The 14,674-nt window shown below is 41.0% G+C and overlaps 1 protein-coding gene across 1 annotated transcript; it reads left to right on the forward strand.

The window, feature by feature from the left end:
* The first annotated feature begins 9,524 nt into the window (after positions 1–9,524).
* On the forward strand, positions 9,525–13,964 carry LOC148514950 (uncharacterized). Its single transcript, XM_088480809.1, has 7 exons — positions 9,525–10,073; positions 10,694–10,755; positions 10,975–11,225; positions 11,512–11,579; positions 12,234–12,400; positions 13,039–13,163; positions 13,423–13,964. The coding sequence occupies exons 1-3, from the start codon at positions 9,893–9,895 to the stop codon at positions 11,212–11,214; spliced, it is 483 nt and encodes a 160-aa protein (XP_088336935.1). The 5' UTR covers positions 9,525–9,892; the 3' UTR covers positions 11,215–11,225; positions 11,512–11,579; positions 12,234–12,400; positions 13,039–13,163; positions 13,423–13,964.
* The last annotated feature ends 710 nt before the right edge of the window (positions 13,965–14,674 follow it).

Here is a 14,674-nt window from a genome sequence, read left to right on the forward strand (position 1 = left end):
TAATATACAACACTCTCACACTGACAAAAACAATATTCATGCAGGGTTTAGTTAGTAACAAGAAACAGCTTATGTATACATGTCTGATAAAAGTAATTAAAAAACAATACACCAGGATACTGTGAGTGTTTTACATATAAATTGGGAAGCCCTGTATATAGACGAGTATGGCTGTGGCAATTGAAATATAACACAGACATTGATATGCACAATTTAATTTGTCTGAGTTAACAATGGTCAGAAGTCTTGCTTACCAGACACAGTGGCAACGACAATCAGCTGGGGGTCCCCACCCTGCTTGAAAGTGAACCTAGCTGTTTGTAACACCTTGCATTATAGTATTAAAAATATGTTAGTAAGGGATATATATATATATATATATATATATATATATATATATATTCTATGTGTGTGTGTATATATATATATATATATATATATATATATTAAATTCAACATAAATAGACTTACATGCATAAACACCGCACATTATGCACAGTTGTGCTGTTTCACTCTACAAATAAACGCACTGTGCATATTAGCAACTTTATGCAATATTCTCTTACACTTACACATAGACAAATTAGATGAAAGGTTCCCTAGTATTAAAGTGTAATATTCAAGGTTTATTGAGTGATTATTAATGTTGTGTAATAAAGTTTATTTGATATCTAAGGTTTAGTACATGGTAAGCAGACCGTGTCTGGTGTTGTACTGATCCACTGTGTCTCCACAGATTTCCGGTACCATCGGTGAGAAGATCGGAACCTGCATCTGCAAACTATGGACTATAGAGAGTTAAAACATTAAAATGTACTCTGTAATGTTAGCAGCTTAGATTTGCATGCAGGGGGAAAATGGATACAAAGGGCGGTTAGAGGCCGTTGTGTCCATTTGAAATTGTCCAATAAACAATCCTGTAACCAAGACACCTTTAAGAAGAACCAATGGAATCATGCCAAACTTATCTATTGTATTTCCAAATCCCTGCAAGGGTATATATGTGCGCTCTCTGACCCCAGTCGGGAGTCTTCTTGCTGATGCTGTTGACGGAGGTTTCTTGCTGATGCCGGTATCTTCGCAAGAGCGCGTGCGTATATAACAACTGTACCTTGGGTCTGTATGATTTATTTGTGCTAATTGTCTTTAGATCATAGCGTGTAACCATCTGTTTTTACGTTGAATAATAACTTTTTGTGCTTTGGAAACACATTCAAAGTCTGAAGGCATTTATTTACTGTGCGACTCATTACGCTAAATTGCGACAATTCTAGAAGGTATAGGCAGGATTTAGAAGGTATAGGCAGGATTGTACCAAGGTTTAATCAGGATATAACAGTTGGGGGCTCTGCTGAGTGAATCACACTATCTGATACACGGTAACACTCGGTCAGTTGTCTCTCAGCAAAAGGGTGGAGGCGCCATGACAGGAGACGCATTTAGCCGTCGCCGGTTACCATTTTGTTGCTGAAAGCGCACTGCAGGTTATTGTGTAAAAGGAGCGCTGATTAGAATCCAGGGACGAGGGAGGAAAAAGTTTGTTTTCCTTCATCGATAGGTTTTTCTTTGTATTTTGTTTTGTGTGTTAAAAAGGGGAAGTCGCATTATTGTGTATGCGGCTAAGTCATATTATAGCGTAAGAGTCATAATACGTGTTGTGTAGTAGTCGCATTATTGTGTATGCGACTAGTCGCACAATAGCGTATACATATTTCCGGTCTTGCTGTCACGTGTTTTAAACAAAGCCATTGAATTGCATTTTCAAGTGTTGCCAATAGCTGGGTTAAGGTGTATTTTCTGCGCAGGAAAGAAGTGTGTAACAGTGAGTATTTGTTTAGGGTGTAACACGGTTCCTAAATGTTAAGGGTATCATAGGACCCTTAAGTGCTAGGCGTAAGGAGCGGCCTAGTGACTCGGTAGCAGCTTACCGTTTACTATACACAAGACAGTTGTATGGGTTGTTATTTTTGTTAGGGTTCAGCTCTCAGTGTGATTACAGTATTCAGTAATTGTTTAGGCTTATTTGAACACTGTAATTGAACCGCATAGTTTTGGCTAAATTGTGATTGTGAACTGATGAGAGGGTGGACGAAATCATCTGGAAAACAAAGGGTAAGTATTACCACTTAGCAGCTGAAAGGTAGTCAAAAAGGGATTTCTGCGTGGAAGCAGCTTTTCTTCCATAGGTGAGTGGAGGCGTCTAGAGGTCTTCTATAGGGTTTGTTGATACGCCCTTTTTCAAAGACGTCCACAGGTAAGTGAAAGTGTCTTGAGTGTCTTTCACCGGTTTAAATCTTTATTGAAAAACGTAGGGGTTGTCCCAGTTTGGTAGCCACGCAAACAGTAGAGATGTTAGACAATGATGTGCTGCTAATGGAAACGCCGCTTGGATCAGCACGCCGTATTATGCATACTAAGTACGGTGCTTATAGAATTAGGTACTGTGATGTCTGGTGCGTTCTCGAGTCAAAAAGGTAAAATATAACGAATGTTTAAAATTATGGCAGCATGAGGGAGATGTGTAGCTTAAAGGTGTTCAAGCGTCGTGAGCACGTTACCGGAAACTACACCCGCAGCGCTAAATTGCAGTGTGTGTGAGCCGTGAGATGGCACGCACATGCATCAAGGAAACGTTGTGGAAGGTATTGCCAGTGGTTCACGCGCACCACCACCACCCTATGCTGACGGGGGTACATGTATAGTTGTTGAAAAAAAAACCCATAAAAATGTAAAAAGTAATTTGTACCCTCTCTTAAGTAACCATAAGGAAAATGTTTATGATGTGGATGATGAGCCTATTGTTATATCTGCCATTTCCCATGCTGTACGCATGTTAGATGCTCCAAAACGGCAAGAACAAGTGGTGCCGCCATCTCCATCAGTGATAGTACAGGAAGTGTTAACATCCACTGCACCTGTAGAGGAAGTTGTTAACCCTATACGTAGCAGTAACAGACTAAACCCCCAGCCAGGTAATAAGGTCAAAAGTAGTAGTGCGGCCAGTCTGCATCCCATCTGGACAATAACTGTTCCGAATGGGAATGCGGATGCAAATGGTGTAGTGCCCACAAGGGAAGTAGCAATGCATTGTCCTTGGACAAGAGTGGAGCTAAATTCCATAATGAATGATTTCCCCGATCCCAAAAAGGAATTAGCCAAATGTCAAAGATTTTGAAAAATTTGAGTAGTTCTTACGAGCCAACCAACAAAGATTGGCGAGAGGTGTTGAGGGCTTGTCTTCCACGCAATACTGAAGTGACAAAATTTATCATGGATTGTGTATTGGATGTTCCCTTAACAGACAAAATTAACCAAGGTAACATTTCCCGCATTGTAACTCAATTGGGTGTATATTTTCCAGTAGTAGTTAACTGGAGCAAAATTTTCACCATAAAATAGAAAGAAAGTGAATCTGCAGAAGATTATTGTAACCGGGCTCTGCAGGCTATCACCCAATACACTGGGTTAGAAGATATTAAAGATAGCACTCACCACAGGGGAATGATTGTCACTGTACTCATGGATGGTCTTAAAGAGAACCTAAATACCTGGGTTCAGACATCACAGCCTGGCTGGAGGGGAGTCACTGTAGACACCCTCATAGAATCCGCAATTGAACATGACAAGAACATCTCTAAAAAGAGAGAGATCAAGAGAGAGAAACTAATGGCTGTTAGTATTCAAGCTCTAGAAGGAATGACGGTAACATCACAGCCAGCAGACACACCTGCACCTGAACAGCTACATGTCCTCACTAATCCTACACCACCGCAAACACAGCCTTACCCCACTTATCACACACAACCACAACTCCCATACTATCCACAACCCCCATATCTCCCTCAATATCCTTACCCATACCCACCACCTTTCCCTCCTGCTCAACCCACACAACAATCCTTTCATCCACCCCACTCAGGGAAGTGCTTTAATTGCAACCAGCCAGGACATGTAAGTAGGAACTGTACAGCAAAGAGGGTAGGACCCCCGAACCAGGGAGTACCTGGATATCCCCATAAGGGATATAAACAGAGACCAGCAAATGTCCAACAGGCACCAGCTCCAATTGTGGCCATTAATGCTTTATTGGAGAGTGGGAGTCAACGCTAGGGGTCAGGTCATACCTGTTGTCTACAGATAGTCAGGTTAACGGGAAGTACTAGGGAAGAACCGGTAATGATGGTTGATGTAGGTGGTACTAAATATCCTTTTCTTGTAGACACAGGGGCGACCAGGTCAGTGATAAAATCTCCCGTTAATTTACTTGTAGGCACATGGGCGACCAGGTCAGTGATAAAATCTCCCGTTAATTTACAGGTAACCAACGAGACAGTACCAGTAGTGGGCATAACGGGTAAAGTGCAACATTATCCTTTAACAAAATCCACAGAGGTCACTATCGGGCCATTGCATACCAGACATTCTTTTCTCCTGGCAGCAGTGGCTCCTACTAACCTACTGGGAAGGGATTTGTTATGTAAGATGGGATGTGTCATATATTCTACCCCTGATGGTGTATTTTTAGATATCCCAGAGAGAGTTGCGCATGGGGTGAGGGATATGCTGGACACTCCCCAAAGGATAATGTATTACTCTACCAGTTTAAGTGAGAATCCATCTCAGGTAGATCAAATGTTGTCCCAAATTCCAGATTCACTTTGGACCAAGGATGGACAGGACACTGGATTAATGGCAAACCTAAGTCCCGTAATGGTAAATTTAAAAAGCGGTAGGCAAGCTCCAAAAATTCCCCAATACCCATTAAATCAGGAGGTAGAATTAGGGGTTTATCCTATAATTGAGCGATTGTTACAGCAGGGAATTTTAATTTGTACAGCTAGTGTAGCCAACAGTCCTATCTTTCCTGTAAAGAAGAGTGGTGGGAGGGGTTATAGGCTGGTACAAGACCTTAGAGGGGTTAATAAGGTGGTAGAGAGCCAATTTCCCATAGTGCCAAATCCAGCTGTCATTCTCATGCAGATCCCACCAAATGCAACCCATTTCACTGTCATTGACCTCTGCTCTGCTTTCTTCTCTGTGCCTCTTCATCTTGACTGTCAGTACCTATTCGCTTTCACATACAGGGGTGTACAATACACATGGACACGATTGCCCCAAAGTTTCATAGACAGCCCCAGTATCTTTTCCCAGGCCTTACACGACAGTTTACAATCTTTTCAAACTGCCAATGGATCTGTTTTAATACAATATGTGGATGATTTATTGTTATGTTCTGATTCGTTTATGTCATGTTTAAATGATACAAACTTTTCTAGCTTCATCTCTCGCAAACAGGACACAAGGTTGCCAAGGACAACCTACAGCCATGCCAGTCCAGGGTTAAATATTTGGGACACTGCCTAACTCAGGGGTTACGACATCTCACAAATGACAGAATCCAGGCCATACAGAACATGACACTGCCACAGAACCAACAGCAAATTCGTACCTTCTTGGGAATGTGTGGATACTGCAGAATGTGGATCCCAGGTTTTTCTATTTTGGCCTTGCCACTACAGGACTTAGGACCTCATTCAGAGTCGGTCGTTGCGGCCACATGGCCATACGCCACCGATGTTCGCTAAACTGCGCATGCGTAAAATTCGCAATACGATCAGAAATTGCTCTCTCCTTGAACACAGCCAGGTCGTTAGTTTGAGTGACAGGATGAGGCATTTGTGGGTGGTAACAGGGGAAGGTGCTTGTGAAGGAGGGAGTGGAGATCTGAACGCAGGCATGCCTGACTATGCAAACGGCGTTTTATGGGAGTGCATAATTAACTAAGTAGTGTCATGATACATGTGACATGGGAGGTTTTTACACTGACTTGATCGTAGTGCTTAAGAGAGGATATGGTCAACCTTAAGCTCTGCGACCAGCTCCGATGGTTCCCGATGGTCTCGATTAATCCTTATATGCCCGGAGATGAAGTGTAATGGGAACGAGAAGGGGGCGTATTTTTAGTCTTACGGCCGCATCCTCCCCTCGCTCGTCCAGCTAACGATCCCATCTTAACGACGCAACTTGCGAGCGCTTCATTTGCATATCCTGACCTTTTTACCTTACAACCGTGCGGCCGCAACGACCGACTCTGAATGAGGTCCTTAGTCTCTTCCTCAAAGCCCGATCGTGTCATACACACAGAGGAAACAGAGCAGGCTTTCCTTAATCTTAAGGAGAGTCTGACAAAAGCACCTGCATTTGGAATACCTGATTATGAAAAACCTTTTGATTTGTATTGTACGGAAGCTGATGTGTGTGCAGCAGGCGTGCTCACACAAAAACATGGTGATGCCAGTAGGCCCGTAGCATACTACAGTGCACAGTTGGTCCTACATAGCATAAGGACCACTCCTAGACCCCCTCTAAATTTGTCCCCCTTTGAAATACTGTTTGGTAGACAACCTCATTTGATTATAAGCCTGCAGGAAGATTTAAAAGGTAACAATGAGGTAACTGTAAAGTATCTTATATCATTGAGTAAACAGTTAAAACAGCAACAGCAGAAACTGAAATTGTTGTCCCATGATATGCCTGAAACAAACTGTCATGATGTTGAACCTGGAGAATATGTTATGATCAGAAATTTCTTGCGTTCAGGTTGTTTGACTGATCGTTGGGAGGGTCCATATCAGGTGTTGCTGATGAGTACCACATCTTTGAAGGTGGCCAAGAGAGATACCTGGGTCCATTCCACTCACTGCAAAAAGGTCAACCAACCAGTGGAGAAACAAGGCGGAGACGAGGCTGATAACATGGACCTGTCAATCGTGAGATTGTTCCGGGAGGGTTAAAAGGTTGTAGTGAGACACCTGAGCTAAAGAAATTTGCAGGTCCTTGCTGCGGCGATGGACTGGTCTGCTGTGTTAATTTTTATATTCTGTTCCAGAGTTTCCATCATCCTGGTTTGTTCAGGGATTTCTGGTTTCTGTGACAGGGGACCGATAGAGGAGATGGGAGCTGATGGCAGAATTGATGGAGTAGAGTCGAAAGGAGGAGTGCTATGCCAATCAGGGGAGTATCTGACCAAACTCAGTACAGTAATTGTTTATGTTATTTGGGAAGAATACTCCCAGAGATTATGACCCTCACACATGTTGAAATGCTTGGTATTAATAAAAACACACCATCACCATATCTTCACACACAGTGTGAACACAGAGACAAAGAAATATGATACCTGGTGATGTGCATAAAGCCACTCAGTTAATTAGTGAGACAACTGGCTTTCAAGTTTTAGTAGCATTGGATCCCACCAGGATCGCTCAGGGTACACTAAATTTTAGATATATCCAACATCTTGCTAAATTAATAGATAATATCACCGAGATGTATGATGACACATTCTGGTATACAGGTAGGGAGTTGCAAGCGTACAAGAAAGAACTATTGCAACACAGACTAGTGTTAAATTATTTAACAGCTGTCACTGCAGGGTATTGCGTAACTTTGGCTACCCAATTTGGAGTAAAGTGTTGCACTTATATTACAAACGATACCAGCGACCCTAAGGAGGTAATAGACCACAAGATGGATGAAGTTCTGCAGCTAAAATGGGAGTTTCGAAAGAACCATAATGCTTCAGTGGCTGAAGTAGAGGAGAAGGTAGAGTAATGGGTTTCATGGTTGAACCCAGTGAAATGGTTCTCAGGTCTAGGAGAGTGGGTCCAGGATATGATCACAAGCATAGGTAAACTCCTGATCCTCATACTGGTTGTCATCATAGTAATTGGCTTATGTGTCAGGTGTGTTCCTACTGTGTTGAAGTATGGAAAATATAAAGATAAGGTAAACCGGAAGAATGAAATTATGATGGTGGTCTGTAGTGACAATATGAATACTGAGGTAATTGTAGAACTGCATTACAACCCTGAACTAGGAAATACCATCGTATAATGTATTATATTTAGACATGCATAAAATGTATTGTTAAAATTTTATTTTAAAATATCCCAAATAATGTAAGTCCCTATTCCCCCTCAAGACTTCCTTTATAGGATTGGTGCATCCCCACATCTTTCCCATGATCACCCAAGATCCGCAGTGTACGTATAATGGTAGTTTTATGTCCCCTCTTGGAGACACATCATTGATGGATTAAGAACGACCTTGTGCCATCCCATAATATAACATTAAAATGATATGTCATAATGTAAGCCTAAATTAATTTTAAAATCAGAGTATGATAGCATGTTGATTGGCTATCAAAGGGTGGCCTGTCGAAGTCGAATGATTGCATGCGACTACAATTCAACTGTTATCAGACGATTTGGTTGTCCGCTGCCTGATTTATGTTGGTACAACCCACAATGTAACATTGCGTGCGCACGCACCCAGTGTGTGCACGTATCCACACATTCGTACAACACTAAATAGTGAATAATATACAACACTCTCACACTGACAAACGCAATATTCATGCAGGGTTTAGTTAGTAACAAGAAACAGCTTCTGTATACATGTCTGAGAAAAGTAATTAAAAAACAATACACCAGTATACTATGAGTGTTTTACATATAAATTGGGAAGCCCTGTATATAGACGAGTATGGCTGTGGCAATTGAAATATAACACAGACATTGATATGCACAATTTAATTTGTCTGAGTTAACAATGGTCAGGGGTTTTGCTTACCAGACACAGTGGCAACGACAATCAGCTGGGGGTCCCCACCCTGCTTGAAAGTGAACCTAGCAGTTTGTAACACCTTGCATTATTGTTTTAAAAATATGTTAGTAAGGGATAGAATATATATATATATATATATATATATATTAAATCCATCATAAATAGACTTACATGCATAAACACCACACATTACACAGAGTTGCGCTGTTTCACTCTACAAATAAACGCACCACGCATATTAGCAACTTTATGCAATATTCTCTTACACTTACACATAGACAAATTAGATGAAAGGTTCCCTAGTATTAAAGTGTAATATTCAAGGTTTATTCAGTGATTATTAATGTTGTGTAATAAAGGTTATTTGATATCTAAGGTTTAGTACATGGTAAGCAGACAGTGACTGGTGTTGTACTGATCCACTGTGTCTCCACAGATTTCCGGTACCATCGGTGAGAAGATCAGAACCTGCGTCTGCAAACTATGGACTATAGAGAGTTAAAACATTAAAAATGTACTCTGTAATGTTAGCAGCTTAGATTTGAATGCAGGGGGAAAAAGGATACAAAGGGCGGTTGGAGGCCGTTGTGTCCATTTGAAATTGTCCAATAAACAATCCTGTAACCAAGACACCTTTAAGAAGAACCAATGGAATCATGCCAAACTTATCTATTGTATTTCCAAATCCCTGCAATGGTATATATGTGCGCTCTCTGACCCCAGTCGGGAGTCTTCTTGCTGATGCTGTTGACGGAGGTTTCTTGCTGATGCCGGTATCTGGGCCAGAGCGCGTGCGTATATAACAACTGTACCTTGGGTCTGTATGATTTATTTGCGCTAATTGTCTTTAGATCACAGCGTGTAACCATTTGATTTTATGTTGAATAATAACTTTTTGTGCTTTGGAAACACATTCACAGTCTGAAGGCATTTATTTACTGTGCGACTCATTACGCTATATTGCGACAATTCTAGAAGGTATAGGCAGGATTTAGAATGTATAGGCAGGATTGTACCAAGGTTTAATCAGGATATAACAACACTCAAGTTCAAGTTTTGCAATGTCTACAGGATCTTTCCACACGTCTTGATAAACTTAAGATTCCTGTTGCAAGTACATCAGGGGTTTCTGCTTCTCATTTATGTTTACTGACTCCTACCTCTGGTAATCCAAAAACATGTAGAGGATTTCTCAACCAATGTGAGATTCGTTTTGAATTATTATCTCAGTTTTACCACCTCTCGTGTTAAAGTGGCTTATATTATGTCATTATTGTCTGGTGCTGCTCTTGAGTGGGCCTCTCCTCTATGGGAGAGAAATGATGCCTTAATGTCTAATTACCAAGCTTTTGGTTCTACTTTCAAAAGGATATTTGATGAACCTGGAAGATCAGTAGCCGCGTCTGTGGATATTTTGCCAGTGAAGCAAGTAACAGCTCCAGTTGGTCAGTATGTGGTTCGTTTTGAAACTATAACCACAGAACTTAAATGGAATAATGAGGCATTAAGAGCAGCATATTGGAATGGTCTCTCTGATAGACTTAAAGATGAATTGGTGACTCGGGATCTTCCTGAGAATTTGGATGAGTTAATTTCCTTGACTATTAAAATTGATCTGCGTATGCGAGAACAAGGGGTTCAGAGGAGTCGCTCTGAGTGTTCTAAAACTTCTCTTCCACAGTCTCGCTCTTTTCATAGTACATCTGATGAGTCTATGCAAATTAATAAAGCTAAATTGTCTGAAGTTGAGAAGCAACGTAGGAGGCATTCTAATTTGTGATTGTATTGTGCATCCTCAGAACATTTCTTGGCTAAATGTCCAATAAGGCCGGGAAATGATCGTCACTAGTTGATGGAGGGGAAGTCAAACTAGGGGTACTTTCTAAAGTTTCCCCCCCAAAAAATTGTTTTATTTCTGAGAGCATTCATGATTTTGGTTCTTTGTGTCAAGAGTGTTCTGCATTGCTAGATTCTGGAGCAGCTGGCAATTTTATTTAATTGTCTTTGGTTCAGAAATTAAAAATTCCTATAGTCAAATTAATCCGTTCTTTTTCCCTTTCTGCAGTTAATGGGACTAGAATTTCTAATGGATATGTTACGCATCAAACAAAGTCTATGAAGTTGAGGGTAGGAGCTTTGCATGAAGAAAGTTTAGAGTTTTTGGTATTACCCATTTCCATGTATGATATAGTTCTTGGTTTACCATGGTTAACTCTTCATAACCCTCATATTGATTGGACTTGTTCTCAAATTCTTTCTTGGAGTCCTAAATGCAAATTAAATTGTTTGATTCCTGTGGTACGATTGGCTGAAGTGAAAGTAGATGTTCCACCTTCTCTCCCACAGCCTTATCACGAATTTGCTGATGTCTTTTCTGAGCAGGCGTCAGACGAACTTCCACCGCATCGTCCCCGGGATTGTCCTATTAAACTTATTCCTGGTAAAATGCCACCCAAAGGTCGACTATACCCTCTCTCTGTTCCTGAGACTCAAGTCATGTCGGAATATGTGCAAGATAACCTACAAAAGGGGTTTATCAGGCCTTCTTCATCTCTCTTCGTCCATGTATCGACTTTAGAGGTCTAAATGAGATTACGGTAAAAAATAAATATGCTTTGCCTCTCATTACAGAATTGTTTGACAGAGTTAAGGGTTCTCGACTGTTTACCAAACTTGATCTAAAGGGAGCTTACAACTTGATCATTGTTAAAGAGGGTGATGAGTGGAAAACTGCATTTAATACGCGAGATGGCCATTATGAGAACCTCGTCATGGTTTATGTAATGCTCCTGCGGTGTTCCAGGAGTTTGTGAATGAAATTTTCTGAGATATACTTTATCAGTTTGTTATTGTTTATCTTGATGATATTTTGATTTTTTCCAGGAATCTTTCTGATCATCGTACCCATGTTAATGAGGTATTAAGTCGTCTTCGAGCTAATAAGCTTTATGGTAAGATCACCAAGTGTGTTTTGAAGTCCCAGTGATACCCTTTTGGGGGTATATCATTTCCGGTTCCGAACTTCAAATTGACCCTGAGAAGTTAAAGTATATTCAAGATTGGGTTTTGCCCACTTCTTTAAGGTCTATTCAGAGATTTTTTGGCTTTGCCAATTATTACAGAAAGTTTATCAAAGCATTTTCAACGATTGTAGCTCCAATTACTGCTATGACAAAAAAAGGAGCTAATCCCAAAGTGTAGTCCCCAGAGGCATTGGATGCATTTCAGACTCTCAAAGATGCATTTTCCGCAGCCCCCATTCTAGTTCAACCTGATGTTGTGAAGCCATTTATGCTAGAAGTGGATGCCTCCACTTATGGAGTTGGGGCTATTTTGTCTCAAGTGGCTGCAGATGGGAGAACAGTGTCTTGTGGATTCTTTTCACAAAAGTTTTCTAGTGCTGAAAGTAATTACGCCATCGGGGACCAACAGTTGTTAGCTATTAAGTTAGCTTTGGAGGAATGGAGATATTTATTAGAAGGCGCAAAGCATCCTGTTACTATTTTTACAGATAAAAATTTGTTGTATTTGAAAACTGCCCATTGTCTGAACCCACGACAAGCTCGTTGGGCACTCTTTTTTTCTCATTTTGATTTTGTCCTCAGGTATCGTCCAGGTTCATTGAATAAAAAGGAAGATGCACTTTCACGCTCAATGTTGGAATAGAAAGAACAAAATGAGGATCAAATAATAAACCCTCTGGCTTTTTCTTCAATTTCCATCTCTCCTGATCCTCCTCCTGGGAAGATATTTGTGGCACCAGAGTTACGAGGTAAACTTCTTTCCTGGGCTCATAATTCTCCTTTCTCTGGACATCCAGGGGTTTGTAAAATGTACTCATTTTTGCAACGTTCCTATTGGTGGTCTTCCATGAAAAAAGATGTCCAAGAGTTTAAACGTTCTTGTACTAAGTGTGTACAACATAAGTCCTCCCGGCAGTCTCCAGTTGGTCCTCTCCATCCACTACCCAATCCCACCCAACCATGAACCCATCTTTCCATGGATTTTATTACAGATCTTCCTGAGTCTAGGGGGTGTACAGTTATTTGGGTAGTGGTATATCATTTTACCAAGATGGCTCATTTTTGTCCTTTGGCTCGAAATCAGCCCCCAAATTAGCACAAATATTTATCAAAGAGATATTTTGTCTTCATGGACTTCCTTCTGAGATAGTGTCTGATCGGGGTGTCCAGTTTGTTGCTCGGTTTTGGAGGGCTTTATGTTCATCATTGCAAATTAAATTACAGTTTTCTTCTGCATATCACCCTCAGTCAAATGGACAAACTGAAAGAGTGAACCAGGAGTTGGAGACCTTCTTGAGAATGTATATTTCTTCTTTTCAAGATGATTGGATGGATTTCTTGCCTTGGGCTGAGTTTGCTCATAACTTTCATTATTCGTCTGCTACAGGTGTAAGTCCTTTTTTCGCCAATTCTGTTCGGCATCCTCGAGTTCCTGAGCTTCAATCAATTCCTATAGTGGACGTTCCAGCAGCCAAAGCTACCCTCCAACATTTTTCTGGAATTTGGAGACAGGTACATAAGTGTCTTAGGAAGCCTCTCATAATTATAAGGTATTCGCTGATAGAAAATGTTCGGCTGTTCCTAAATATTCTGTTGGGGATCGTGTCTGGTTGTCTACTAGAAATCTTCGACTTAAAGTACCTACTATGAAGTTTGCTCCCCGGTATTTTGGTCCTTTTCGTATTATAAAAATTATCAACCCAGTGGCATGTAAGTTACAGTTACCTCCAACTATGCTTGTACCTAACTCCTTTCATGTCTCCTTGCTTAGACCATTGATTCTTAATCGATTTCATGACAGCTTGCCTAAAGTACCTCCCATAACAACTGCTCGAGGTGTGGAGTTTGAGATCGATAAGATTCTGGATTCACATAAGCATCAAAATCAATTACAATACCTTGTAGACTGGAAGGGTTATGGCCCGGAGAAGAGATCTTGGATTAAAGACTCTGATGTCCATGCTCCTAAGTTGATACGTAATTTTCATGCTAAATTCCCTTTAAAACCTGGTGGGTGTTTGGAAACCACCCAAAAAGGGGGGGCTCAACCCTGCTTCAACACAGCATCACAGGGCTCAACCCTGTTCCGTCTTTCACCGCATCACAGGGCTCACTCTGCTCCAGATCTCCATCACTACAGGGTTCCACCCTGGTGAAGCTCCTTTATACCATACTGAGGTGTTAGCCTCATACTGGACTCGGGGTTCCCTACCATATTAGCTCTTCTGTGTTAAAGACTATATATGGGGGGTTTTCTCCTATACTCATTATTGCTTATGTGAACCTCTGTGTTGTTGAGACTTTATGTGAGACGTTGCTATTATATTTCTCCTGTGAATAAATTCTATTTACTTTTATTCCATGCTACCGAGATTTCATGAAAAGGTAATTCCTAAAGCCACCCCAGTTTATTGTGCCTAGTAGGCCTGCCTCCTCCCAGGAGTCTCAAGTGTCAGCAGCCATGACACTCACCAACGTCCATTCGTTCGATGAAGCAGAAAACGTGACTCATCAGAGAAGGCAACCTTTTACCAATCACCTGAAGTCCAATTCCAATACAGGCGTGAAAATTGAAACCTTTTCCGCCAATGCACCTTTGTTAGCATAAGTGCAGTGACCATCGTTATTGGTGTTTACCTGTGCTCTTGTTCCCATTTACGAACATGTCTGTGCTCCTGACTAGTCTCTTGCTATTAATAATAATAATAATAATTTTATTTATATAGCGCTTTTCTCCTAAAGGACTCAAAGTGCTTTACATTTGCCTTTACAGTACAAAATACAAAATAAGCTTAAACAAGGGACATTAGTGAAATGCTTGGGTGAAGAATGGATCACAGTAATCAAGTGGGACGGTAAGGAATCAGAAGCTGCTTTAGGTACCTTGGGCCATGGTCATGTAGGGCTTTGTAAGTTAGTAAGCCAATCTTGAAAACAATTCGCCATCTGACAGGCAGCCAGTGAAGGGAGTAGAGAGTGGGTGTTATATGGCTGAAACGGGGCTGGTTGGTTAATAACCTGGC

The sequence above is a fragment of the Taudactylus pleione genome, unplaced genomic scaffold (genome assembly GCF_031769625.1).
Source record: "Taudactylus pleione unplaced genomic scaffold, aTauple2 ptg000256l, whole genome shotgun sequence".
In the NCBI taxonomy this organism is placed as follows: domain Eukaryota; kingdom Metazoa; phylum Chordata; class Amphibia; order Anura; family Myobatrachidae; genus Taudactylus; species Taudactylus pleione.

Bases quoted from the DNA above. Each gene is read 5' to 3' on its own strand.
- LOC148514950 (XM_088480809.1), top strand. From the start codon at position 9,893: ATGTCATTATTGTCTGGTGCTGCTCTTGAGTGGGCCTCTCCTCTATGG. The intron at 10,074-10,693 runs GTCAGTATGTGG...CCCTTTCTGCAG, and splicing joins GCAAGTAACAGCTCCAGTTG to TTAATGGGACTAGAATTTCT. The intron at 10,756-10,974 runs GTAGGAGCTTTG...TCTCTCCCACAG, and splicing joins CAAAGTCTATGAAGTTGAGG to CCTTATCACGAATTTGCTGA.